Genomic DNA, 27,627 nt, shown 5'->3' with positions numbered 1-27,627 from the left:
AGGTGTGCTGGCGCAACTCTGCATGCTTTTATGCATGCAGCTGCACGGCGCCCTTTGCAGGATGCCAAGGTTCGTTCGTATCACAAGGGAGATGCAGTGTCAGGGGAGTATTTTTTGTACAAAGTCAGGCCCAGGCTACTTAATTCCACCACTTATCTGCCTTAACTGTTATCTGGTCTCAGGCAGGGAAGTCACCTTGAATATAGAACTGGAAGGGACCCCGAGGGTTGTCTAGACCAACCCCCAAACAAAGCTGGGATCTCAACTGAAGCATCCATGACGGATGGCTCGCTGTAATCTGACCAACTGCTCTTGATGCAACAGAAGAGTAGCACACCTTGGCAGGATCTTCCCTTTGTTTTCTTCCCTGATCCTTTTAAAACTGGAGAAGTCAAGAAATGAACGTGGGACCCCTCTGCAATTAAAGCAATTGTTATCTGAGCTACCACCCCCCTCCAAAAAATAAATTACCACCCTGCCTCAACTCAAAATCTGGGAGGTGGGGAAGCAACCTGCCCTGGGCAGGATTGCACTGCCCTGGTAGGAGCAAGATTGCAGCTTGGGGTGGTTTCCAGGAGTCAACAGTAGATGGCCTGGCCACTGAACTCCGAAGCTCTGGCAATTTGCAGGTTGCGTTATTGCAGTTCACTCTATGCAGGGCTGCTGCAGCAGCAGCAGCCGCCGCCAGTCTCCTTGCTGGGGTTCCCTTCAGATCTCAAGTAATTCAATTTAAAACAGTGACGTTGCCCCAGTCAAGCTTGCAAAGATATACCATGTGTCTGATAATAAATGCTGGAAGTGTAAAGAAGCTGAAGGAACATTCTTTCACCTCTGGTGGACCTGCCCTAGAGTGAAGGTTTTCTGGGAAATGATTTATAATGAACTGAAAAAGGTATTTAAGTATACTTTCCCCAAGAAACCAGAGGCCTTCCTCCTGGGTATTGTCGGCCAGAGGGTGATAAAGAAGGACAGAACTTTTTCCCCTGTATGCAACAACGGCAGCAAGGATACTCATCGCTAAGCACTGGAAAACCCAAGATCTACCCACACTGGAAGAATGGCAGATGCAACTGACAGACTATATGGAATTGGCTGAGATGACCGGCAGAATCTGAGACCTGGGAGAGGAGAGGGTTGAAGAAGACTGGAAGAAATTTAGGATTTATTTACAAAAACACTGTAATTTGGTTGAATATTAAGAAGGATGCCAGATCATAAACAATTGAGCACCACTAAATTAGACGTAATCTGGATGATAAATGAGATTGAGGAAAATATAATTTTTTTGGAGAATTATTAGACTAAATTAAATGAATGAGACTTAAGAATGTAAACAAGTTGATAAATTGCTGGAAAAAGTTTTACAATGATGCAAGTGGGAGCGGGGGACGTGAGGGAGTCCAAAGAAGCCTTGAAAATATGTTATGATATATGTCATATTGTTTATTATTTTTGCACTTTTGTATTTAAAAAATCTCAATAAATATTTTTTTTTTTAAAATAAAATAAAACAGTGACGTTGTTTGCCAGTTCTTAAAGCATTAGAAGACCCAAATACCCAAAAGACTGCCTCCTTCCTTACGTGGACCCTTCTGGGTGTTAACATTGACCCGAGGGGGGTGCCCTCGTAGAAGGCGCTCCTTGTGGTGTGTCCTGCATGCGGGCTTCCGAGAGCCGAGATGTACATTCTCAGGACCCTCACCTTAATTCCTTGTTTTAAAGTTCTTAACAGTGTGTTTTTTAATAATAATAATAACAATAATAATAATAATAATAATAATAATAATGAATTATTTATATCCTGCCCATCTGACTGGGTCTCCCCAGCCACTGTGGGCGGCTTCCAACCAAATTATCAGAAACAATACAGCATCAGACATTAAAAACTTCCCTAAACAGGGCCGCCTTCAGGTGTCTTTTAAAAGTAAAATAGTTGTTTATTGCCTTGACATCTGCTGGGAGGGTGTTCCACAGGGCAGGCGCCACTACCAAGAAGGCCTTCTTCCTGGTTCCTTGTAACCTCACTTCTCACAGTGAGGGAACCGCCAGAAGGCCCTCTGTGCTGGATCTCTTTTAATGTTGCAACCTGCTCCGGGACCTTAGGGCGAAGGACCAGTAAATCATCATCATCATCATCATCATCATCATCATCATCATCTGCAACTGAGCACCTTCCGCTCCATAAGCAATAGTTCTGACTGACCACTCACCCGTCCACAATGGGATCCAAATCTGCAGACATATTCCTGGAACTGCAGTTTACTGGAATCTCCAGTGCCTTTGCTTCTTCCTCCCACAGGGAAGAGCTGTGGGCTAGTGGCAAAGTGAATTACTTCGCATGCAGAAGGTTCCAGGTTCACTAGGGTGGGGAGAAATGCACTGCCTGAAATCCTAGAGCGCTGCTGCCAGCCAGTGTAAGCAGTATCAAGCTAGATGGTCTGATTCTGTGCAAAGCACCTTCCTATGGGTGGTATACAGCTAAGTTTTACTAAAGAGGAGACCCACTGGAATCAATGGGTCCAACTCTGTCCTGTTACTTACTGGATGTATACTCTGCACTTTCCTCCAAGAAGCCCAGGGCAGCAAACACATCTGAACTAATATGATTGCAATACCACCCCCATGTTAACTGAACGGAATAATAGTTTTAACAGTCATCGCTTTTAGAATGCTTTAATTGTTTTCACTTTGCTTTTAAATTGTTTTTCTGTTCACCTCCCTGGGAAGGGAGGGTGTAAATTCAATAAATAATAACGGTAATAACTTCTAAGAAAATTACCTTCTAAAGAACAATAATTTGTTCTCAAACTACTAATTTCAGGGTTGCCAGGGACAGAACTTCAGCCATCAAATGGGCCTGGCGAAACAGAACATATTTTAAGTTTCTTAATTCCAGTGGGTCTACTCTTGAGTAAAACATGACCACCACCCTATGTTCTTGACAGCACTGCACTGGGTTTGTTATGCTGGTGACTGCAAAATCTTTAGAGTGTCAAGCTGTACCATAAAAACACTTCTGAGTATCAGTTTATTTTTTTGTTTTGTTTTTAACCTTAATATACATTTATACAGGCCATAATAAAAATTATGCAACAGGATTTTGTTTTTGTTTTTCAGTTATTACGCTACGGGGAGTCAAGAATAAATGCATGCAGTTACAAAGAAGAGGTAGTAGAAACACAGTATTAAAGACCTAAAAATACAAATGTCGTATAAATTAAAAAGAAAAAAAAAACTTTCAAATTAACTGCTGGAATTTCTCATACAGATAAATAAGGTAAACAGTACATTACGTTGTCAAAGCAAAGAAAATAAAAACAAGGGTGGGGGGGAAAGGAGACCCACCCATACACACACGTATACGCGGTCATCAGTTCATGGAAACAGATGGTGTCTGAATGTCAACGACCTCCCTGCCGAGAAGGCCTGGCTAGTACAAAAATAAGGTTCCAAATGATTTCGTTCTGAAGCATGGGGTGTGTTCAAGTGTCCAAGTGATGATAATTTTCTTATTTTTTAAAAAAACAACAAGCCAACTCTCAAAATGAAGAGGGGTCATTTCCAGAGAAACTAAGTTGCCTAGATAACGAATTCACAAAAGCCACCCGAAGGCATGTCTGAAAATGGGGAGGGAAGCAGCCGTAGGAAGTGTCACAGAGTGTCCTCAAAAGCCACCCTGATTTTTTAATGCTCTTCTGCTACTGTAAGGGGAGGAAAGTCCATGCCACCACAACACGCAGAGTCCTAGCACTGCGTGTGTCTGAGAACCCTTTGTGCAGTCTTAAAGGAACAGGCTGAAACTGCAACACGCCTCCTCTGATATGAAAGGGGGGACGGGACAGGATTAAGGGGAATACCTACCGATAAATACAGGCAGTAACACACAAGTTCCACATGCTACAACAGAACTAAGCAACCAAACTTGTATAAATGGGAGGGGGAAGTGGGGAAGAACAGCAAGCCAGCAGGGGCTTCGCAACGCCACCAAAATGCTCCGGAGTTGTGGCCAAGTTACTCAAGTATTAGACAAACGGGTATATAAAAAAAAGGGAAAAGTCCTCCTGAAGACAGGTTATGTACAGCTTTGCCTGAAAGTCTCCTAAGACGCTACATTTGAAATTTCGGAAAGCGTTTTTTCTTTTCTTTTCTGGATGATTTCGGGATGGGTGGTGGTTTTTCCCCCTCGAAAAGCATACAGTGAAATCGAATGGTTTCCTCTAACCTGCTCCAGCAAGTTTGTTGTGCCTTTTCTGCTTTAAAAAAAAAAAAAGCCCCCCCCCCGAAGAGTATAGTTTTTCCTTTTTTAGTAAATTAGTGCAATATAAAGTATTTTGGGCCAGGATATTCAGGAAGAAGACAAAAACCATCAAGCTTTTATATCCACGATAACTGCTCAAACTGGTTTCAGGGATTCCAAATGGATCTCCCTCAAAAGTAAAATAAAAAGAAGAAGACCCCACCCTCACCCAGGTCCATCATTTCTCCTCGTCTTTTTCCAAAAGGTGCTGTTTCTTCTTATGCCTGATGGGCTTGAAGAAGTGCTATTTACAAGACACGAGCTCAGGTCCAAATCCAGCAACAGCCTCAAAAGTGCCACAAGACACAGGTTTGCAGTTAACACTGTTCTCAGCTTCCTCCCAGGGTCTTGCTCCAAAATCTCTTCCAGCCCTGCAGCTCCCTGAGCAGGAAGAGCCTGCGATTCTGGACCTTGCCCAAAGATGGAAGTCCCAATCTTTGCTCCATCCTTTCATAAGAAATCATAATAATACGCCAATCTGCTGTCCCCAACCAAGGCTTTGTGGCAAGGTTCTGCTGGGAATGGAAAGACGAGCCTTTTGAACCTGGCTGCTCAGTGAAAGGTGGGGTGGGGTGCGCAAGATTTAAGTCATAAGGCAAGTCTCCTCCGAGATAGTTCAGGGTTTCTTCCCTCTGCGAATCAAAGACATTTCTCCTTTCTCTTTGGTAGAAAACCCACAGAAATGTAAAAACCTGCCCTCCTGCTGCGACAGGGGCAAAGGGGGCGATTTGGCTGTAGCGGAACAATCTGCCAAGTGGTCCCGGGCGACTCGCCTACTGCTCGTAAACAGCCACTGCGCTACAGCAAAGGGCCGAGAGCCTGCGTTCAATACTCGCTTTATCTGAAAGCAAAGGAGAACGTGTTAAAAAGAGGTGGAGACAGGCGAGCCTGCAAGAAGCACTTGTATTGAAACCTTAACCTTTGGGTTGTCGAGGCTCAGAGCAACACGGCTTGCTCCAGATTCTAGGAAAGGAGCCACACTTTGCCAAGGGGACGCCCCACACTGCCAAACCGACTTACATTTGTTAATGTTTTCTATGTCAACCGGGTCTTGTATGATCTTTGCCAGGCCTTCCAGCAACAGAGCCGCTTTGTGGTATCGGTATGCAATGTCTTCTGTCTGCTGAAACATCTCGTCCAGGGCGGCTGCCTGCACCTGAGATGGGATATAGAGACTGATCAAACCCAGGGGCTAAGAAAAAGGGGGCACTCAAAGCAGGGACCTGCACAGAAGGCAACCTCCACCCAACGCAGAGACTGCAGGAAGGAGCCTGGTTTCGTTACATGACTGTTTACTGAAAGCTGTCTGTCGAGTAGTAAAGGATGTGACTGAGGACCTGGGTTCTAATCCCACTCCTGCCAAGGGCAACTTTGTGCCCCTTTCCCAATCTCTCGGCTTAGCCTATCCCACATAGCTGATGAGATGATACAATTGGGGGGGGGGGGCACACGCTTGACATCATTGGCAGGAAGTAAGAACATTAGAAATGTTAACCCCCAAGAAAAAATACTGGGTGAGGGGAAAGAGCTTTTCATATTTCCCTCAATCTTTTTAAATGGAAGAACTGGAACACTGGGAAAACTTGTGTGGATTTTTATTTTGCAATGAGTGAACGCTCCTCCTCTGTTTGAAGCTGCTGCACATCTTTTGGAAACCCCGGAACCTTTCTATTTTGGCCAAGAGCATCAGGGAGTCTCTCCCAGAGCCTCCAACCAGGTTACCCAGGGTACCATTACCAGAAAAGCTTCCCTGTCCCCCACAACTGGGGGAATTCCCTGGGGGAACCCAGGGAATTAAAACTAATGACTGTTTAGGTCTGACGAAATATTAGCCAGACAACATGCAGAAATGGCACCTTGGGTTAACTTCTGAGACATACAAAGAAGGCGTTAACGAATGGAAAAAAGAAAGCCCAGTTTAATTAATCCCAAGAGTGCCACCTAATTTGTTTGCATTACTCTTTCAATGGAAATGCAAGGGCCCCTCACTGCTTTTATGTTCCCCAGAAAGGCAAAGCCAAGGAGGCTTTTGAACATGACTGTGGCAAGATTCTCAGTGAGTGCCAGAAGCTCACTTATTCAGAATCCTGTTTCCCATGATAGTTGGTGGCTTCTCTCTATATCCCACATCCACTGAGAGATTTGCTTGTGGATAAGAAGGCTGAGCCCTGGAGCTCTGAGGGGCAGACACAGACAGGACCCCCACCCACCCACAAAAAAGCCCTTTTCTCCTGAAAGTCCTCCTATCTTTTACCCACAAGGGGATCAGATACAGGGGCCAAATGCAGCCCTCCAAGACACTCTTTATCTGGACCTGCCCTTTTGCCCCAGCCCTGCTTCGCATCCCCCTTCAGTGCTTTTGCAAGGCTGGAAAGTGTCTGATCATGCCTCCCACTGGCCTGGGTGGAGGATAGAAGGGTGTGAGAGAGACAGCAAATGCAGAAACCAGCCTCCTGGACAAAGGGGACATGTGTTCATTGCTCCACCCCCTTTTGCCTCTGGCTCCACCCACCACCGCTGCATAGCCTTCTCCCCACCCACCGACCCCCTTTACCATTTCCACAGCACAGCTGTAGATGAGCTTCTCGGCCGTGACGCTGTTGATTTCGTCGACGAACCTCTGCTTGTCCGAAAAGAACCGGTTCAGCTTTCCCGTCAGCTTCTTGCACATGGCGATGCAGAACTTGTACCTCTCGTTCAGGTTTTTTACCACTGCAGGGAAGAAAGCAGCTGTGAAACAGGGAGGGGGGCGCTGGCCTGCTCCTCTCACAGCAGGAAGGGCGTATGCTGCTGCCTTGGCCTTGCTGCCACCCATTCAAAGCCCCTGATGCCCTACAGACCTTGACAAGCTCCTGGGCCTGTCCACTGGGTCTGGGAAGCTTCCCCTGCCCCCTCTGGGTCCTAGCAGGTTGCCTTCTACCGAGCCAGAACACTGGTCCATCGAGCTCAGAACTGCCCGCTCTGACTGGCACCGGCTCTCCAGAGTTTCAGGCAAGGGTGCTTTCCTAGCCCTCCCTGGAGATGCCACTGGGGACAGAAGCTGGGACTTTCTGCATGAAAGGCAGCAGATACTCGACCTGTGAGAAGTCCCAGGTTCTGTCCCTTGCAGTCTCTCCAGGCAGGGTCTGGAGGGTCTTCTGCCGGTTGATTGCATACCCCACTGAGCTAGATGGACCACGGGCCTGGGCTCCGTGCCCTGGGGGCAGCCCCACACACCTTGCTTCACTGCGGTGGAGAGGTTCAGTTTCGCCGACTTGATCTGCGCTTTGGCTAGGTGCAAGGAGGATGCCAGCAACTGGGCAGCTTTCATGTACAGGACCAGCTGCTCAACTTGCCTGGAGAAGAGAGAAACGGGTGCCTTTTGTTAGGAGAGGAGCTGCCGCTTTCCCAATCCCTTTTGGGGTGGGTGTGTCCACAGCAAGAATTAAAAAGCAAGGGAGAGAATGGCAGCTTGGGCGCTGGCCCACTGCCACATGCGGGGCGTGAAGAGATAGCCTTGCGCAGCTCAGCCTCAGAAGGACTACCGCCCCCCCAAAAAACCCCACATTGCTCATTGGCAACACGGAAATGTCTTCTTGATGGTATAAAGACTTGGGCACACTGGCGCTGGGCAGCTCAACAAAGACCAGCCTCCCGGGGTCTGGTGGGTGGGTACCTACCCCCAGTCTTTGCTCAGCTGGCTGATCTGATCCACTACCACACTCTCCTGGATCTGATAGACAGACACCGCCGAGGAGCAGAGCTCAGGGTTCCCGCTTCGGACAGCGGTCAGGTCCAGGACACACTCCGTGAAGGCCAGCATCAAGTTCAGGTGGCGCAGAGTGTCTGTGTGCTCCCTCTGCCAGGAGGGAAGAAGCAGAGAGAGCCCCGCTTAGCATCAAGGAGTTAGCAGGCCGCCACCGCCGCCAAACAGCCCCTTCCCTAGAGTGCCACGCACAGCTATATGGAATTCTCTCCTTGGGAAGATCTGGCTAGGTCCCTCTCTCTTTCCAAAGTTTTAAGGTGGGTGCTGAAAACCTTCCCACCCCCAATTAGAAGGCATTTAATGGCAAGGGTTGTAAGCGGTGGATCTTGTCTGACAATAGTTAAGCATTGGGGAGAAGTATTGCAACACACACACACACACACACACACACACACACACACACACACATACACCAGGCATGGGGAATCTACAGCCCTCCATCTCTGGCCATTGGTCATGCTGGCTGGGGCTGATGGGAGATGTAGTCCAACAAAGTCTAGAGGGCCACAGGCTCCCCCTGTCCTTGCCTTTGGGGCTCATCACTGTTACAATCTCCTTCAAAAGCATAAATGAATTTTATCTGTCAATATTCAGAAAAGCAACTCTGTCAAGATGCAAGAGGTGCCCACTACCTGCACTTTCAATGCATTTTTGTTCCAACGGGCTTCTCCAGTGGGATGAAAGGGGACTCTGTCAGGAGCGTCTACTTTGTATTCTCTCTCTCTCTCTCTCTCTCTCTCTCTCGTGTGTGTGTGTGTGTGTGTGTTTTCAAATATTTCTTCCCCTCTCCATTTCTTTATTTTACATCACACTGAGACACATGCATAGGTGATCAATAAAAGAACAACAACATAAAATATGCAGAGGAAAAAATGGGTTCTCCTGTGTGTATATGTATGTGTGTGTGAATGGAAATATTGGGGGGTTGGAATTTAAATAGATGCAATACCTACTATCTTATAAAACCTAAACTGCTTTAACAATGTACGTTTAATTTATTTAACAGGGATGGGACATCTGTGGGCTTCCAGCTGTAGCTGCAGCCCGTCTCCAGTCATCCCTGACAACTGACCCTGCAACATCTGGAGAAAGCCCAGCCCCAATACACAGTAACATATACTCACTCTTAAGTTGCCGCTGTTCCTTACCTCCATCAAAGTCTCTTCCGGCAGTTCTGGGGCCTCAAAGGTGATAAACCCCTCTAAGCTTGGAGGTGAAGTGCCATAAGGCATGTACTTCAGGCATGGAGCCGCCTCTGCTCCGGGGGGAGAGGATCCCATGTAAACACCAGGAGGGGAGCCCATGAGGACCCGGCCGCTGGTAGAACACAGAGACCCCCCGGAGCTGTTGGAGCCGACTGGAAAAGGTGGGGAGGGGAGAAAGAAACACACTTGTTTCAGCCCAACAACTTCGGCTGAGTTCAGAGCCCCCTGCCCCAGTGAAAATCAGCTGCAAAAGCAGTAGGAGGTGCCGAGGTCCCTGGCAAAGCTCAGCATTATTCAGGGAACAGCAAACTGTAGAACAAAATTACAGACATGTGGTGGCAATGATTTTCACCCTTCACCCAACCACAAGTGTACTTTTTCTCAGAAGCCCTGGAGCAAATCAATGTGTAAGTAAAGATGCTTGAGGGTCTTCCTGTGATTCAGTCAAGGGAGGAGTATTGAAAGGGCTGAAAAGGGGGGGTAGGGTCGCCAGAAAAAGCTCAACAACTTTGGCAAAAAAAAATCACCAACCACTTTTTTGTCCAGATTTTCCCCTTTTGAAATATGGCGACCTTATTTTGGGGTAACAGTCCGAGATCCCCAACCAACTTCTCCTGAACTCCCACCTCCCTGCCTTGCTGCACAATCTGGCCCCGGCAACAGGCAATGTCCATGCCACTCACCAGATGTTGTCCGAGCTCTGAGGACCATGTGGGTGCAGGTTGGAGGGGTGGCGCTGTTGGGAGGGGACCCCACGGTAAACATCACGGCTCTTGAGCTCACGCCGGCTCCCATGGAGGGAGGAACTGCTGCGATGCCACAGGCCCCTGGTGGAGCTGGGGGGAGGAAGAGACTGCACGTTAGTCCTCATGAGGACATGCCTCACACACAATGTACAAGTACAGCTGGAGCCAAACACGGCCACTGGGAAGGGCGGCGGGGGGGGGGCCTAGAAGCCTACCTAGTTCCCTCAGGGGTGTCTGCTGTCCCTCTTGCCACCTCCCTGGTTATCTCCCATTACAGATCCTTCCTCGAAACCCACTTTTTCCTGTGAGGTTTTTGGCTTATCCCAGGCAAGGCCAATGACCATCTGGTCGGGAGGCGGGGAGAGGAACAACTTTAATCTGGATCTGGGCAGCCCTACTAAAATTTGATTTTCACTCGGGGGGGGGGGGAGAGGAAAACATTTGCGAGCGCAAAGGTCGATGGATAATCCATGCCTTCATGTTATTTATGTTTTTGATTCCTCCTGGCTATCAGTCATGCAGTGGCCATAAAGTTTGGGGGCAATTTGAATATGAAGCTTTTGTGGGCTGCAGTCCACTTGGGTGGATTTGTGGCACTGTCTTCAGCTGGCAGGGGGGTTGTGTGTAAAACACACGCTGAAAACAGCCCCATTAAAATGGGAGTCATGGGGAGAGTGATCAAGGGAATGACCAGGTAAACAGGTGTGCCTTCAGAAGCCAGCAGAATGCCAGCACAGGTGGGGGCCTCTTGCATTCCAGGAGGGAGTGAATGTATGCATACCTATATGTACACTCAATATATACACTCACAGGCTTTTTATTCATTCTGTCTGTCTGTCTGTCTGTCTGTCTGTCTGTCTGTCTTGTCTGTCTGTCTGTCTGTCTCTCTCTCTCTCGTGCATGCAGCTACTGAACAGGCATTCTTCCTCCATTTCTCCCTTGCCTTCCAACCTACCAAGAGCTCCAGCCACCAGCTGCCTTACCTGTATCCATTGGCCGCTCAGTGTTAAGGCTGTCTGTGCTGCCCTGACAGAGCTGGCCTCCCAGAGCTGCTTTTGCTTGCTGATCTGACAGCTTGCCGGTGCTCACAGACCTAAGCAGAAAGAGAGCTCAATGCGCTTGGGAAATGGCAAGATCCAGCGGGTTGGGGGAGAACTGGCAAAGCCTGGGCTGGGCAAGGGGGGGGGTGTGACTTGCTTCTCCTGGCTTTAGTGTGCGGCTGGCCTCAGACTCTGGCGTGAGTTCAGTATCCTCAATGTATGCCAGGCCTGCATGAGCTGTGGTCCACCATGCCAAATGCAGTTTGCTAGATATAGGTGGTGGCTTGACCCACTCTTCCCCAGTCCTGGCCCCATTGTGGCCATAATAGGAAGGAGCCCATTGCAGACCGCCTTCACTTTGTGCAGGTCTGATGTCAACTAAAACAGAGGGTGGAGTGTGCTGGCTTCAGGAAGCCACTCCCCACGATGCAGTGCTGTGGTTAAGTCAGACAGTGTGTACATCCAGCCTGGGGGGTGGGGAGGGGGCAAGCAGAGCACAGCAGAGGAGGGAAAAGTGCTCTCAAAAGAGGTGTTTAAAGATCCACTTTGGGGCGGGGGGGGGGGGGGAGACCTAGTAGAACTAGGGGGGAAGAAAGAAAAGCAACTGTACAACAGATCAAAATGGGTCGTTTGTAATTTACACCCATCTTCATCTGGTAGGAGTTTGCAGGGAGAGAGAAAGAAATATGGATTTGCAAGTGCAAAATGCAAAACAAGGGGGAACTTTTGAGTGCTGGAGGGGGAGAAGCCGCACCAGGAAATGAGGCTTATATTTACACGCATTGACACACCAGATCCACATGCTGTGGTCTAAACCACACACTGCAGAGTTCGTGTTCCGCTGGGACCTTTTCCTGGGCAAGCCCAATGAAACAACCAGGTGCTTCCGTTCCATTTCCACAGTGGCTTCTGCGGGAGGAAGAGCGCTGCACTGAAAGCTTAACCCTAGTGCTCTGGGGGTGGTGTAAGTTCAGTGCTGTGCTAAGGCCTCCCTTACAGAATCAGCAGAACCAGAACTGTTTTGTCAGCCGAGGAAATAGGACCCACTCTGCCTCATTTGCATATGCCACAAACAGGCAAGAAGAGAGCAAGAACAGGTGAAAGGGGCCCGCTGCGTTCCTTGGTAAAGGTAAGATGTGAAATGGGTGATTTTTAATTCTGCTCCAAAGCTCTGCCTCTACAGTGATCTTTGGCATCAGTTTTGGGGCATGAAGGGACTTGAAGAGCCCCCCCCCCCTTTCCTGCAGGCAATGGATTTTTTTAATTAAAAAACTTATTTACTTGGAAACCCACGCTGTTGTATAAAAATAGCACAAGGAGGTATATGGGATTAAAAAAACCAACCCACAGTCATTTCAATAGAAACAATTTTAAAATGTCAAACCCTTAAGTAGAAGCTGGTTGGGCAAATAATCTCCAGTTTGAAAAGGCCGTCCTGGATAAAGCAGGTTTGTTTTTTACCCATCCCAAATGGAGCAGGGACAGCTCCTGGCAAGCCTCTTCTACCAGCAAGGATTTCAGGGCCTGCCACAGTGAACGCTCGACCTGTGGAAAAGGCCAGCCAAAAGTTTGGCGCAAGTGGGACCACCAAAAGTGACCGGGGTGCAGCATAAGGGGGTGGGGGACGGAGGTTAAGGCACTCTGGGACCAAGTTATTTAAGGCACAGCATTTAGGGAGGGAGGGGGGAGGCTGCGGCTGCTACCTGCCAAACAGAGTCTTGCCACGGTGATGCTGCTGCTGCTGCTGTTCCGCTGCCTGCCTGTCGCTTCCCTGTGTCGAATGGAAGTGGGGGAACGTTCTCGCCTCGCCCACATCCTTTGCCTGCTGCAGTAGCGGGGCGTCCGATGGTCCCTGGCGGCTGACCAGGCCCACCAAGTTGGAGGAGGCTTGCGTTTTTGGGATCTTGAAAGGAGCGGTTGTCTAGAAGGTCAAATAAAAAAAGTGAGTCTCACAGGGTTTCGGTCCCATCTGGCTTTATCATTTTGAGGCAGCTGAGGCTTAGGAAGATCAGCAGCATCCTCCCTCTCTTCCTGGAGTCACACCCCACCCTCACCCCCAAATGCCATTGAAGTGTCTGGTTTCAAGTCAGGGATGGGGAAAATGGCGGCCCATCAGACGTTAACTCCAAGTGCCAGTGGTAACGACAGCTAGTTGATAGCAACAGGACTTCCGTTTCCTCAACTCCCACCCCAAATCTGCTCTGGAGGGTCCCCCAGCACCATGGAGCTGGTTTTGAGGTGCCTGGAGAGGAGGTTTCATTGTTCAAATTGAAGCCCCTTGCGCCAGCGAAGCTGCATTGCATACAGCCCTTGGGAGTCCAACAATGAGTTGGCTATGACTTAAAAAACAGATGAGTCAACAACAGATGTCAATTTAAGCACAGTTAAGCAATGGAGCCAAGGGACGCAGGTGGCGCTGTGGGTTAAAGCCTCAGCGCCTAGGACTTGCCGATCGAAAGGTCGGCGGTTCGAATCCCTGCGGCGGGGTGCGCTCCCGCTGCCCGGTCCCAGCGCCTGCCAACCTAGCAGTTCGAAAGCACCTCCGGGTGCAAGTAGATAAATAGGGACCGCTTACCAGCGGGAAGGTAAACGGCGTTTCCGTGTGCGGCTCTGGCTCGCCAGAGCAGCGATGTCACGCTGGCCACGTGACCCGGAAGTGTCTCCGGACAGCGCTGGCCCCTGGCCTCTTAAGTGAGATGGGCGCACAACCCCAGAGTCTGTCAAGACTGGCCCGTACGGGCAGGGGTACCTTTACCTTTACCTTTAAGCAATGGAGCCAGGGGATCTCGTGCAAGCAGAGGCTGGGGGGGGGGAGAGAGAGACAAACTAATTCCCTGGAGACAGCACATGATCCTTAACCTGCTCCCAATTTCTCTGAGGAGGAGTCAGCATTTCTACGCTGGTCCATAGCCTACCAATCTTGTCCCTGTGGAAGAGGTCCCAACGCCCACCTTTGTGGGAGAGCCAATGATTGTCGGCAGGGGCGTTTTGAAGAGCCAGTCTGAGCTCCGGGGCGACGATCCTGCGTGCTTCGTGGGTGACGTCCCCAGGCTGACTGGCCGGGCTGGCTGTGGAGTGTGGCTGTAGCTGTAGCCCGCGTAGGATGGGCAGACAGGGTCCGAGTGCTGCTTCCGGAGCTTCTGCTTGTTCTGGTAAATGTCCGTCAGGGTGGCCGGGCTGCTCTGTAGACGGGCACCTGCCATCAGGAGGGACTGTGGAGACTGGGACTGTGGTGCCGGGGAGCCTGGGGGAAGAGGAAGAAGTGGGAAAAGGCCATCTGGGTGGGATTCAAAGCTCCCTGTAGAGTCTTCCCTCTGAAGAGATGAAGGCAAGAGGAAATACTTCTTCACCCAGCCCTGGATGCATGGTCAAGCCAGAGGCCCATCTACACCTGTTCTCACGGCAGCCAAGCACATGCCCCAGTGGGAAGCCCACAAGCAAGGCAGAAACTTTCTTCCAACTTGTGATCCTCAACAGCTGACATTCAGACAAAGGTAACCATTTGTTTGGGGGGGGGGGGAATAGCTCAGTCAAAGAGCACACCTGCCTTGCACACAGAAAGCCCCAGACTAAAGGGGTCAACCAGATTTGCCACCCACATAGCTACAATTCCCAGCACCCTTAAAAAATATACTTCCCTGAAAGGATCCTGGGAACTGTGTATTCTACATGTATGGTTTGAATGTGATTTTGCATGGTGTTCAACTGGGCATTACTCAGAACAGACCCACTGAAATTAATGAACAGGACTGAGTTAGGTCCATTAACTTCAACAGGTCTACTTTGAGTAAAACACTGTGCCAGTGTATTGTACCCCTGAAAATTGCTCGCCCTCAGAACACTACCACGAGGCGTGCTGTCACCACTATCCTAAAGAGGTAGATTCCACTGCCTCAGATTTAAAGCACATTTACATCACTTTAACTGCTATGGACTCCCTCCTTACAACTGCCAGCACCTTTAACAAACAAATCTTTTGGGAGAAGCCATGTGCTTCCAACGTATGGAGCAGATGTCATTTTCGGGGGTATTCAACTACCCACTGAAATTAACGAGCATGACTAAGCTACACCCACTTGTTTCAAGGGGTCAACTCTGAGCAGAACTTAGTTGAATGCCACCCTTTGCTTTATCGTCTCTCACAATGATAGATACTGCACTCTTTGTTGTACCCAGAGTCCAAAATTTCTCTGAAAAGTCATGGCTCCCAACCAAAGATTCACCACTGTCCATCAACCCAAAGGCCTTATGCGCATGCGGAGAGCGGGGGAGATCCACTTGGGTTGAGTGGATGGAAAGCTTTTCCTTTGTCATCAGAAGTCACAAAGAACCGAAAGCCTGGGAAAGGAGGTGGGGAGGAGGAAGCTTACAATCCAGCGCTTTCATAATCCACTAGAGAGGGAGAGAGAGAGAGAGGGAGCAGAGCCTACAGTAGAACATCAAAGCTGGGGGGGGGAACTGAGGACGCAGGGAAGGTCAGCTGGGGTCACAGCGCTGGCTGCTTGTCCTCCATCTTGGGAGGGAGCTGTACTTGAACAGTGCTATACACACACACCCCACACAAAAGCCAAGTGCTTGGCAGGCAACCGCTCTGCGCATGTGCAACTGTGCCTGCCCGTCCGGACAAAGAGAGCCACGGAAGCTGACCCAACAAAGACCTGTCCACAAAGCTAACAGAGGTTGCCTCCCTTCCTTCATTTAAAAAGGCATCCCCCCCGCCCCCACCCAAATCTGTGCCTCTAAATCGGGAGAGGATTAAAACCAACCCTGCTGTTTTCAATGAGTTAACCTTCAGTTTGTTGGCTCTGCAGCAGAACTTTCAACAGAGTTTTCCTGCTGCTCAAGACATCAGGTGAGACCCAGGGGGTGCTGGGGCTTGCTTCTCGCGAGGGGGCTGGGCTAGTCTTGCTTTAACCAAGGCCTGATTCACACACAACTTTTTTTCCTTCTACTGTTCAGCTTCAGAAGGCAAGTGAGGAGGAACCCCCTACCTGGCTGCTCTGGCCCCCGCTAATGAAATAAAATAAATAACCCGTGTGAAAGAGCATGCAGATGTGAGCGGCCCCCCCATGGCAGCATCAAATGGTACAGTCCAGGGAAGCATCACCAAGAGCTGCTTCAGTTCCCAAGAGGCCTTGGTGGAGAGAGACTCAATCTCTTCTCCCATCTGTAAAATGGGAACGTGAGAGACCAGCCAAATGGGGTTACTAGGAAGAGAAGCAAAAAACACCTTACAAGGGAAATCCTATTAAATTGCACTATCAGGTTCATGCCCAAAGACTCCTTGATCTGTGATGTTTGTACATATAACCAGAACGCAGTGCTCCCAAATCTATAGAAAAGAGCTCATCTCTACCAGTCTTTCAAGCAACTGCTTTGCGCCCAAGAGCTTCTTGAGTAAGGTACCAAGAAACCTTTGCGACTCAGGGTTCTTGGAATGGGGCTAACAGTTGCCCAGGATGTGCATGTCCAGGCAGCAGGCCGAAGGCTGTGCCTTAAGACTGGGGTTGTCTTCCGGCTCTTTGTGACGATCTTAGGCTGCTGTAAAGCGCTTGGGAGATTGTTCTCGGAAATATGAAGCAGTGTATATAAATGACATAAAATAAGTGAACAGGGGCTGAGATGCCACTCACCTGAGGAGTTCCGGCTCCGGGAGTCGTGCCCTTGCAGCTGCCCACAACAGCAGTGCCCAAGTTGCTCAGGGATGGTGCCAACTATTGGAGAAGGGAAGGGCACGCACCATTATTTTCCGGAAAAAGAAAACAAGGGAGCATTTGATCAAACAAATACACCACAGGTGCCCTTGATCAGCAGCTGCTCCTTTAAAAACACCTCATTGTGATTTATAAACAGGATCTCTGAGGCACAGCTTTCTGAACAGAAATCACATGAGCTGCAACTTCTAGGATGATGCTTCATGCATCAAGTCTCGGGTCCACGAAAGCTGATGGCAAACTTAATTTTACTATTTGGAGACTCTGTGATTGTTTTCACTATAATCTCATTGCTCTGTTTCACACTATCCAGCTCAGAGCTAAAGTGAAAGGGTGCTGGTGAGGAGATTGCGGTTGTCACTGCAGTCACAGCAGACTTCCAATTGTCTTTATCCCGGCTTGCATCTGCATCAGAACTATTTAACTGTGTATATGTATGGAATTATTTTTAAATGTTTGCAGAGCAGACCCACTGAAATTCATTAATGCTGTTACATTACGTTTACTTGTAGCAAAACTTCAACAACACAGTTTTTAATATATGGAACTAATTGTTTTATAGATGGAACTATCTTTTCTTTTCACACACTCTCCTTATTTCGTAATTGCAACTGGTCTTATTCTCTTATAACCAGACAGCTATATCCTTGTAACCTGCCCATGGAGTTTACAGGCATAGCGCCTGTGGGGGCCTGAGGCATTTCAAGCTTGCCCTGATTATTAGAGAGATTAGACCCTTCCCCCCTTCAGCAGTGGTGAGCTACTTGCAGAGCACAAGATTTTGCTATCAAGTGCACGCAAAAGCCATCTCTGAGAGTCGTAAAGGCAGAATGCCTTAAAGCAACCACCTCTTTTTGTGCTAAACTGCACCTTTCAAGTGTCTCGGCCGATGTGCTTACCGAGCGGTGAAGGGGAGTATGGACGGGAAGATCCTGTGGACAGCCTGCGCCCAACGCCCTGCGCGGAATCGGCTGGCACTGGGGAACAGGAGCCGGTCTTCAGGAAGCCCATGGGGCTGGTGTTCGACCGCCTCACCACAGCGGATCTGCAAACAAAACCCAAAAGGAGACTTGTGTCCAGTTTCAGGGAGAGATCTGTTTGCAATATGTGCACCTCTTTACTCTGGGTCTTTTGACACCCTAGGACAGCCTTTGCCAAACTGGAGATGAGCGGGTAAGAAACCAAATCAGCAGCAGCAGCCAGCCTGTCACTAACAATCTTGAACAGAGACACATTCCCAACCCGACCCCAGAATGTTCAGCTTTTGTTTGAACAATAGCAACAGTGACTTCCCAACCCTTCTTCAAACATTAAACAACTTCAGACATATTTGACTATTTAGATACTGTTCCGCATCAACCGTTAGGATGTTTTTTCCTGCAACATAACCTCCAGTTGCTCCCACCAAATATCCTGCTGGGTCTTGTAGAGTTCCAATGTGCCCATCAAGTTAGGTAAACACACCGTATGTTTAAAGCATATTTAGAGGACATGGAATCCACAGAGAACCCTAGTGTATCCCTCACAGACTGACAACCCCCAGCACCCTTAACAAACTACAGTTCCCATGGTTGGGGGCGGGGTTGTGTGTCACTGTGTGTGCTTTAAATGTACAGTGGTACCTCGGGTTAAATACTTAATTCGTTCCAGGGGTCCGTTCTTAACCTGAAACTGTTCTTAACCTGAAGCACCACTTTAGCTAGTGGGGCCTCCCGCTGCTGCCATGCCGCTGGAGCACAATTTCTGTTCTCATCCTGAAGCAAAGTTCTTAACCTGATGTAATATTTCTGGGTTAGCGGAGTCTGTAACCTGAAACGTATGTAACCTGAAGCATATGTAACCCGAGGTACCACTGTACAATGGCCTTATAGTCATATAACCCAATTCAAACAAAGAAACAACGTATGTGGTTTTTTAAAATTACCGGCAAGACATCTTCCTTTGGTGAAGGCGGGCAAAGCAAATATGAAAAAACAAAAAGTTGTCTTACCTGGGCGACCCATGGGGGTTTGACACGGGGCTGGCAGCTGAGGTCAGGTTCTGCTCAATGCGCTGGTAATTGCGTAGCTGAGTGGGAACCGGGATGGGTGCCGTCTCGCTGCGGGGGGAGACCGACGGCTGGCACTGCCTGAAGGCGGGAGGGAAGGAGAGGGGGAATGAGGGGTGGCAGAGGAGCCGTTTTTCAATCTGCACCATTGTCCAGAGTTAACGTGGGTCTTCGGGGGAGAGGCAAATGAACAAGGGCCTGGGTTTCCCGGCAGGGTCTACATGTGCGCCAAATAGCTGCGGTTTCTGGACAGTGGCAAGCAAGCCTCTGCTAATGAGCTGGAGTGCAAACCAGCAGGGACTGGAGACTTGACTGGAAAAATCAATCATTTAACTCGGGAGGAAAGCAGGTCAGCTGCACAGTGGGCCCCTCCCCTCCTCCCCACAGGCAGGCATGCGGGCAGAGAGGCTGGAGGAGGCTCTCTCCCCACCCACTTCCAATGTTTCAAAACAAAGTCATTCTAGGAAAATCCACTGTGGGGAGAGAACAGGAAGATCAGGAGCAAGGATGGCTGGCCTGCGTTACCTTTGTGTTTGTTCAAGGCTCAAAAAGGCAGGCGATACGGGGAACGGTTTGGAGCAAGAAAACAGCTTATGTAACTAGTCAATAAACCAGCCAAAGATTATCACCTAAGCACGCTGTTGTGTGGGTGCATGTGTGGTTCATGCAAACTTCTCAGCCAGTCGATGCTGGCCTCTTGAGAACAGCTCAGCTAAACACAGGTCAAGATATGCTTGGGAATGAGCCACACAGCCCACGCTCTGAAGCCGATGCCTGAAGTTCACTAGCTTAGATGTGTGCCAAAACGTTTTGGGGAAAGGTAGATGTGGGGGAAGACCTCCAGGCGCAAACTGTGCAGCCCACACTGGGACGAACAGCGTATCAGGAGAGAGCCTGGTTACTGGATCAGACCAAAGGGGGCCCGTTGAGTCCAGCACTGTTCTCACAGTGGCCAAACAGAAGCCCCCAGTCAGCAGCCGACAAACAGTAACTCTCTCCACACTTGTGATTCCTAGGAACTGGTATTCAGAGGCATAATGGATGAGGAACATACGAGATTGTGGCTACTAGCCATTGGTAGTCTTCTCCTCCCCTTTTAAAGCCATCCAAGTTGATAGCCATCACGACTTCTTGTGGGAGCAAACGCCATAGTTTAATTATGCACTGTTTGAAGAAATCCTTCATTTAGTCTGTCCTTTCAGCCTTGGTTCTTCAAACTATGGGAGACAGTTAACCCAAACTATCTGTTCAGACCTGTTCAGATAGCTAAATCTGTTTTCTGTGAGGAAGAGTCCATAGTCTCAAAATGTTTGGTGAATAATCCATCATTTGCGGTCTCCTACATTTCTGCATTTTATCTCATAACTGTTTTCTTATGTTAATTTTATTAGTCTTATAATTGTGGTAGTTTATGGTTGTTAGAGGAGGGGTAGTACCGCAGGTGAGGGACACGTCATCCTCCTTCTGGGGTCACCTGTGCATCTTTAGTCCCCACCCTGTACTCACCCTGTGGCTCCTGAAAGTTGTCAGCATGTGAGAGCAGCCACACGCCAGGAACGACTGACTAGCCAGCTAAACCTTTTTGCAGTGGGGAAGCCAGAAACTGTACACAGTATTCGAAGTGTGGCATCACCAGAGATTTGCAGGAAGTCTTTAGGATGTTGGCATTTCCAGTCTTTTCCCTCTCAATCCCTAACGTGGGCTTGACGCCAAGAGCAGAGTCCATACTAAATCAAGCAGATTTCAGCTAAGCCCCTCAGCTTCAACCTGAAAACTTTGCAAAAGACTTGGCTGATTTTGTCTCTGCCCCTCAAGAATCCCGGGGGGGGGGGTCTTGCCTCCTCATACAACATTTTTTAATTTCCTTAGTCTTTTCCAGGCTACACAGGTGAGCTTTGCACCATCACAATGCTTGCTAGATGCTTAAGAAAGGGCAATGGATGGATACAGATGCAGCAAAATCGCAGGGGCCCCATCTTAACTTTTTCATGGCTTTAAGATTTCATTGCTAGAAACATCTTTGATTTTTAATGACACAGCGTTATGCAAACGTTTTTTATAAATCAACAAATGAAGGCTAATTTATCCAATCCAGGGAGGAGCGACAAGCTTTGCTCCTTCCTCAACACGCAACGGCTTCCCAAGTGAACAAAAGCTTGCTTCTGTAGGAAGCTGGAAACTGGATGGCAGGCTGTGAAAAAGAGTTTTGCTCAGCTGTTTAAGCACCGCCACCACCACAAAGCCCTGGAGAGCCCACTTCAGCGTCATCCTTGTTGCCATGACAATATGATTCCCCATCTCTCTGGAGCCTAGCTCCTCTCTCACACCTTGCCGAAATGGAAAGGGCTGAAATCATTGCAGCTCAGCCACTTAAAGAGAGAAGAAAGCTGCTAATGAGGTTTTCCCACAAGGAGGCTCTGCAGCATCTGGGACCATGGAAGTTGGGCTTGGCCACAGGGGCTCTGGCACACAGAAGGATGCACAGGAACAAGCTATGACTGACACACAAAGACACGCGAGACAGATCGCTTCAGGACTCTCTCAGCACCCCCAATAAGAAAAGGTTGAGCTACTGTCACCCCAAACATTAGAGCAGATGGCAAAGTCCAGCATGCACAGCGTCACCCAGCCGTAAAGGCAACTCTCAACTGAACTTGCCTGCAGGACAAGGAGTTTTCCCACAATTGCAGCTCTCCCATCTGTAAAATGGGCAGAATAGTACCTCGCTTCATAAACAGTCAAAATGCAATGTAATTTGCAAAGCGGCAGAGTTTGAACTCTCCTGCCAACCCACCCCCACCCCGTTAAAAAAGGAGCTGCCGACAGAGCGAGAGATTTGCATTAGGGCCCATGATGTAGCTGACATGGCACCCCCAGATGCTGCTGGACTTCACTGGCCATGTTTACACAGACTGATGAAAGTCATAATCCAACAAAATCTGGAGGACACCACGTTGGCTATCCCTGGCATAAAGGCTCTAATGTGTGTCCCCCCCAAAGCTCTGATCCTCCAAAACTGCTGTTAACCAGAGTAAGAAAACTTTCGGGACCTTGGGGGGGGGGGGTGGCCTGTTAATCTTGCCCCCCTGCAGCCAACAGCAACTTGAAAGCATTTGGACACAGTTTTCCCCAAGCCAAATCTCCCCCATAATCCAGCAGTTTTCTCAGGAAGAGGGGAAGCATGTGAAGTTTCAGTTGCGGAACCCCCACTCACAATTGCAAATCGACCTCAAATTTAAATGAGTATAAGAGGAGAAAGTGAGAGCCACCTTAACAGTTCTGCTGAGAAACCAGCTCATCTTTCCCCTGAAATGTTTCCATTCCAGCTGGCAGTCATAAAAACTCAGTAGCTAAGATCTAGTGCCTGGGTTTGCCATTTTCCTCTTCCAATCTCACCTCCTTTTTGTGCCATGTCTTTTAGAGTACAAGCCTGAGAGCAGGGGACTGTCTCATTATTGATCGTTTTTTAGTTGCTGAGGGAGTCCTTTTTGTCTGAACAACAGGGTAAAAACGCTTCAGAAACAAATGAAATCTGCTCAGTTTCACCAATAATCAGAGTTTAAAAAATTCTTACCAATCAGAAACAGCCAAAATTCTCTCAGGGCTTCCCCTGCAGCACAGATAAGCATCTTTCGCCTGAATCTAGATAAAAGTCTGGCCGGGGTTATTCTGCAGTGTGCAAATTCAGAAGCTGCATTGAGCACAACATCAGCACTTTTCTGGCAGAGACAGTGCTTTTATTTTTTTTAAAAGGACTTTAAAACGGTTTGTTTGGGGGAGATTTTCAGGGATTTGCTGCTGCTGTACTGATTGCACGAATGTTATGCCTTGTATGAAGTAAGCACCTGTGAAAGTGGCAAACTCAAAGAGTGGCCTTGGGGTTGATGCCGAAGCGTAGCGGCCAATTGCGCAACGGACTCTACACGGTCTCCTGTGGCACAAGAGGGAAGAAGAAAGCAAGCAAGAAGAGAGCCACAAGCTCCCGCTTTGATTCCGTTCTTGCACTGGCATAGCTTTGCTTCCAACTGAAGGATTCATTTGCTGGGGTACAAAGGCAGCAATGTTTCTGAATACCAGTTACTGGAAACCACAGGAGGGGCAAAGAGTGCTCTTGTGCTTGAATCCTGCTTGCGAGCTTCTCACAGAAGCAGCTGCTGGACCACTGTGAGAACAGGATGCTGGACTAGATGGGCCACTGGCCTGATCCAGCAGAGCTCTTATGTTCTTACATTTCCAGTTTACAAGACTACAGCTCTCAGCCTTTTCAGCAGGCCACTTTTGTAGCACATCTTGCGACACAACAAAGGCAACAGGTTTGTTCAGGGTAGGGATATTACTGGTTCTTGTTTAAACAGCACTGGGGGTTGTGAACTGGTCTTCAGCTGCAGTGTGGGGATCCACCACTGGGTCATTGACAAACCTCAGAGTGTGCCTGTGCAACCACAGCGCTGTCCTCAACCGATTGAAGAGCCAATTATTAAGTGGGCCCCGTAAATGTATACTGTTTTGCTGGCTGGGGCTGATGGGAATTGTAGTCCAAAACATGCAGAGGGCATCAGGCTGGAGGAAGCCCATCTAGCGGCTTTTCATTCCTCCTACACTCTGGGCAATGAATGTCAAAGCAACAGAGCTCAACGACGGTCACCACCTACCCTCCGCACATCAGGAATTCACTTGAGGCCCGACGGCCGACTGCTGCCAGAGGCATGTCGTCTGTATAGCAAAAAGAAGACACCAGAAAACAGGCATTAGGGCCCAGGGAGTGGCAGAGATACAGTGAGAGCGAAAGAGAAACTCAGCAATATTTTAATTTGAAGCTGTGCTAAGCGACACTGCGCAAGGAGACAATGTGGCTCTGTTGAGCACAACACAGCATATTCACACGCACACCATATTCCTGAATAGACCCTGATGGGAAGCTGGCTATTATTACTACCACCACTACAATTTATTATCTGCCCTGCACCATCATGTCCCACGGTGGGTTACAGCAATTTAAAATTCAACACCACGAACAGTTAAAAAAATTACAATCACAGGAACAGGGCGGTCCCCGAAAAGGCAAATTTCTGGCCTCAAGAGGCCAGGGGAAAGAGGTGTTTCTTCAGCGTGTGGCAGAAGTGAAGTGCAACCTGCTTCAGCATAAAAGCTGAATCACAAGGGCAATGCATCAATATGGCCTCCATAAAATTTGCAGTTTCGCAGCAAAGTAGGTTACAGCTGGCAGGGAATAGATGAAACGGTGACTGGGATGCCATCAAGGCTGTTGGCATGGGGGCTCTGTTCCAGGCCCCTGCACACATACGTGAAATCGCGTAAAATGGGGAACACTCTACTCAACCAAGCCCCACTCTCTCTCTGGCTTGCGGGAGCCGGAGGGACGATGGGCTTCAGCTGACCAGGTGCTTCCCATTTCTGGGTACCAGGCACCCATTTGCGTGTTGTGTTCAAACAGAATGTGCATAAATGTGCAGTTGCTTATACACAATGGCAATACTCCCTGAGTAAGGTGGGATGGATTTTTCATTTCCAGCAGGGAAAGGGAAGTGTAAGGGGCTGCTGTTGAAAAGGTCACCCCTGCCCTGGGCAAAGGTCGACCCCCGTGAGCCACCATTCTGGTGGGTAGAGCGGTGAAGTTATAAGACGGCAAGGAGATCCTACATTGGCACCCCTGGAAAGGGACCCTGCTAGCAAGGAAAGGAATTCAACATGGATTTATTCCATGCTTTTATTCCTCTGGAGTTGTGATTTCATTAACCTATACAATCATGAGATTGAAAGGGATCAAGGTGGTGGTGGGGAACACAATGTATAGATTTTCAAACCATTTTTCCAAACCATTTTTTGCTCCTGCCCCAAATTTGCCCTGGGAATACCCCAGTCTCATGAAACCCTTGCTCATTTGCAAGACATTGGAAGGAAGGCCTGCAGGAATTAAGGAGAGCTCTCTGAATGGGGATGGGGAGAAAATGAAACATGAAACATACTCAGCAGTGACACGAGTAAAAAATTAGCAGTGCATATTTCTCTTTAAATATTAAAAACGGCAGCGACAAATGGCCAAGGGCCAACAAATCCAGAGCCTTACATGACTGGTCGGAGATGTTGTGTGGGACCAGAACGAAGTCGTCCGTGTCGCAAGAGGAGTTCTTGCTACTGGTGCTGGTGGAGTCTTTAGACACCTGAAGGTAATTCGGAGGCCCCAAAGGAGGAGAAGAGAGGTTGTCTTCCTGGATATGCTGCATGTCTGGGAGGGACTGAAGGGAGGAAAGAGGAGATGTCAGGATCCCTTGCAGGGCCTCCATTGGGGAAGAGGCTGGCACAAGGAAATGGACTGTGCATGAGCTGTTATCCTTCTGCTGCCCCATGTAGGCCTAACTTGATTTATTTGTATAAAATGCAAAAACTTGCATTGATTGGAGAGAGGACAAAGGGCTGTTGGGAGTGTATGGGTACACATGCGAGGGCATGACTATCACCTGCTATGAGCTACCTTCAGAACTGCTCAATCAAAGGGAGGCATAGAAACTTCTAAAACTGCTGATCCTTGAGGCAAGTGAGCGAGGCACTGTGAGTAGTCCCTCTGCCTCCATGTCTCAGATACACAGCTTGCACCCACCAGGAATATGGTGGGGCTAGTTTTGTGGAAACCCCTTCCAGTCAGATAGGCTGTTATCTCCAAACCTCTGGCGCTTTCTGAAGACTTATTATTCCAGCAGGCTTTTTACCTGAATTCTGTTTTTAATTCATTTTTAGTCTTATTGTATTGGGTCTCCCATACACGGCCTGGAGACTGATGCGATTAAGTGCTGTGCAAGTTGTTAAAATAAATGATTAACAGGTAATAAAACAAGGGTGGGGGAATCGAATGTGGCCCTCAGGACTCTCCCCATTCCACACCTGGTCCCCAGCCCTTTTTCACACCTTCCTTGAATGCTTTTGCCTAGCTGGGATGTGTCCTTGAATGCCTCTTGCTTGTTTGGATGGAGAATAGAGGGAGGGCTGTATATTACTGTTATTTATTTCATTTCTATACCACTTTATATTTTAAAGAAAAATCTCAAAGTGGTATAAATGTGGGTATATAAACTAGCCTACTGTACAAAGGTCAAATTTACATTCATTGCTCCGCCCACTTTTGACTCTGGCCCAGAGATGGGAAGGCCAGGAAAACCCCTGGAAAAATTAGGAAAAAAACCAGCTTTGAGGAAAAACAGAAAACGCCCCCACCCCTTTTCCCAGACCTTCCCATCTCTACTCTAGCCCCACCCACTACTGGCATATGGTCCTCAGAAGGTTGCCCAGAGGGGAATGTGGCCCTCAGACTGATAAAAGCTTCCCAACCTCTGCTCTAAAATAAATTTCTCTCGGCACCACCCAAAAGTTGGCCCAGTACAGAAGATGCCACTGTTCTCTATTTTGCACCGAAGCCCCCCAGTCAAACACGACAAAACCCACCAAAACAGCAGAAAATACACGGTTGTGGAAGGAAAGAGCCTGCAGAAAATGTGCTCGCGACTGTCTGCTAACCGTTCTGCAAGGAGGCACCTGGGTCACCCAAGAGAGGGGACCAGGGGAAAGCAGAAATAATAAGGGTCACTAGAGCGGAAGAGAGGAGTCATTGAGGAAGGCCCTTCAAGTGGAACTGCAGCCCAGACTGATAATTAAAAATTAACTCTCTGTATGTTTAAGAAGTCAAACAACATTTGGGGAGCTGCTGCACTTGATGGCGGAAGGGGAAATGTAACAAGAAGAACCCATAATGCACCAGTCTCTGCCTGGAAACAGCTTGATCAAGTTTACTGGCCTTGTTGATTCTGCCAGCCCTAGGCCACGTCCACCACTGACTGACCAAGAGTAATTGCTCAGCTCCTCAGTTATGATCTTTGAAGTTTTGCTAACTACTTCCTTGTATACTTTCAAGTTTCAACTCAGGGCTAGAAACATTAGTGGGACATCTTTTAACGCTTGGAGATAGTTTCTCAACAATGACAAAAGGTCTCTCTGTCTTCTCCCTAGCCAGTTTTGTGCACATCCTTACTCTTCAACAGGCAACCTGAGGGCGACTCTGGGGAAACTGAGGCTGCCTAGACCCTTGGCTTTGCTTTTCTCCTGCCCCGTGATGCTGCTCCTGATGGCTGCAGGCAGTACAGCATCTCACAAGGGCTATAAACTCTTCTTTCTTTCCGCTTCCTTCCTTCCTGGCTTTTTAAAAGCGGAAGCTGAGAAGTTGAGACTGAAGGTGCACCCAGGATGGATTTCTGCTCCCCAGGGACAAAGACTGTTGCCTCCCAAATCAGAACAGAACTTACTGGGGGAGAAGCAAACCGGCAGGAGGGGGAACTGCCACAGGAGCTGCCAGAGACGGAGCCCGTGTACGTCGGCACTGGCACAGGGCAAGCTGTGGAAAGGAGAACAATGTAAGGAAAGTGCAGGTTCTGAGGAGTTTCAGTGTTTCTTTTTTGAGGGGGGGGGCATATGAAGAGAAACTACCCAGATCGCCCTTAGTAGCCCCCTCCCGGCATGAAAATTGCCATGCTGCAGACAAAAGCTTTCGGCAACATTTAAAGCCACTAATACATGGAAAGAGGATCCCCCTCCACTACATTGCAATAAAAAACGCCAAGTCTCTCAGACTCGGAGGGGGTAGAATGTCTAAAGGAGCGGTAACCTTGCAAAGGAACAGAGTATGATGCATGAGGTAGGTACATGAAGGACCAAGTGTGCAGCCTGGGAGTCATTTTGGACTCGCAGCTGTCCATGGAGGTGCAGGTCAATTCTGTGTCCAGGGCAGCTGTTTATCAGCTCCATCTGGTACACAGGATGAGGCCCT

General features: G+C 48.7%; 1 protein-coding gene across 1 annotated transcript in view; it reads right to left on the bottom strand.

Moving 5' to 3' along the window:
* Positions 1 to 3,011: 3,011 nt before the first annotated feature.
* The window catches only part of ULK2 (unc-51 like autophagy activating kinase 2), a 65,936-nt gene continuing 41,320 nt past the window's right edge, over positions 3,012 to 27,627 (bottom strand). The window contains exons 12-27 of the mRNA XM_079955453.1: positions 27,107 to 27,195; positions 24,883 to 25,051; positions 23,447 to 23,507; positions 18,738 to 18,875; positions 17,647 to 17,792; positions 16,667 to 16,747; positions 13,985 to 14,277; positions 12,737 to 12,954; positions 10,977 to 11,086; positions 9,931 to 10,083; positions 9,191 to 9,399; positions 7,957 to 8,135; positions 7,514 to 7,632; positions 6,852 to 7,009; positions 5,318 to 5,453; positions 3,012 to 5,138 (exon numbers count right to left, since the gene is read on the bottom strand). Coding sequence (XP_079811579.1) covers positions 5,071 to 5,138; positions 5,318 to 5,453; positions 6,852 to 7,009; positions 7,514 to 7,632; positions 7,957 to 8,135; positions 9,191 to 9,399; positions 9,931 to 10,083; positions 10,977 to 11,086; positions 12,737 to 12,954; positions 13,985 to 14,277; positions 16,667 to 16,747; positions 17,647 to 17,792; positions 18,738 to 18,875; positions 23,447 to 23,507; positions 24,883 to 25,051; positions 27,107 to 27,195 — 2,327 coding nt within the window. The 3' untranslated portion in view covers positions 3,012 to 5,070. The remainder of the gene's footprint in view (positions 5,139 to 5,317; positions 5,454 to 6,851; positions 7,010 to 7,513; positions 7,633 to 7,956; positions 8,136 to 9,190; positions 9,400 to 9,930; positions 10,084 to 10,976; positions 11,087 to 12,736; positions 12,955 to 13,984; positions 14,278 to 16,666; positions 16,748 to 17,646; positions 17,793 to 18,737; positions 18,876 to 23,446; positions 23,508 to 24,882; positions 25,052 to 27,106; positions 27,196 to 27,627) is intronic.

Source organism: Podarcis cretensis, assembly GCF_951804945.1.
Source record: "Podarcis cretensis genome assembly, chromosome: 15".
Lineage (NCBI taxonomy): Eukaryota > Metazoa > Chordata > Lepidosauria > Squamata > Lacertidae > Podarcis > Podarcis cretensis.
This window is presented reverse-complemented; position numbering and strand designations above follow the sequence as displayed.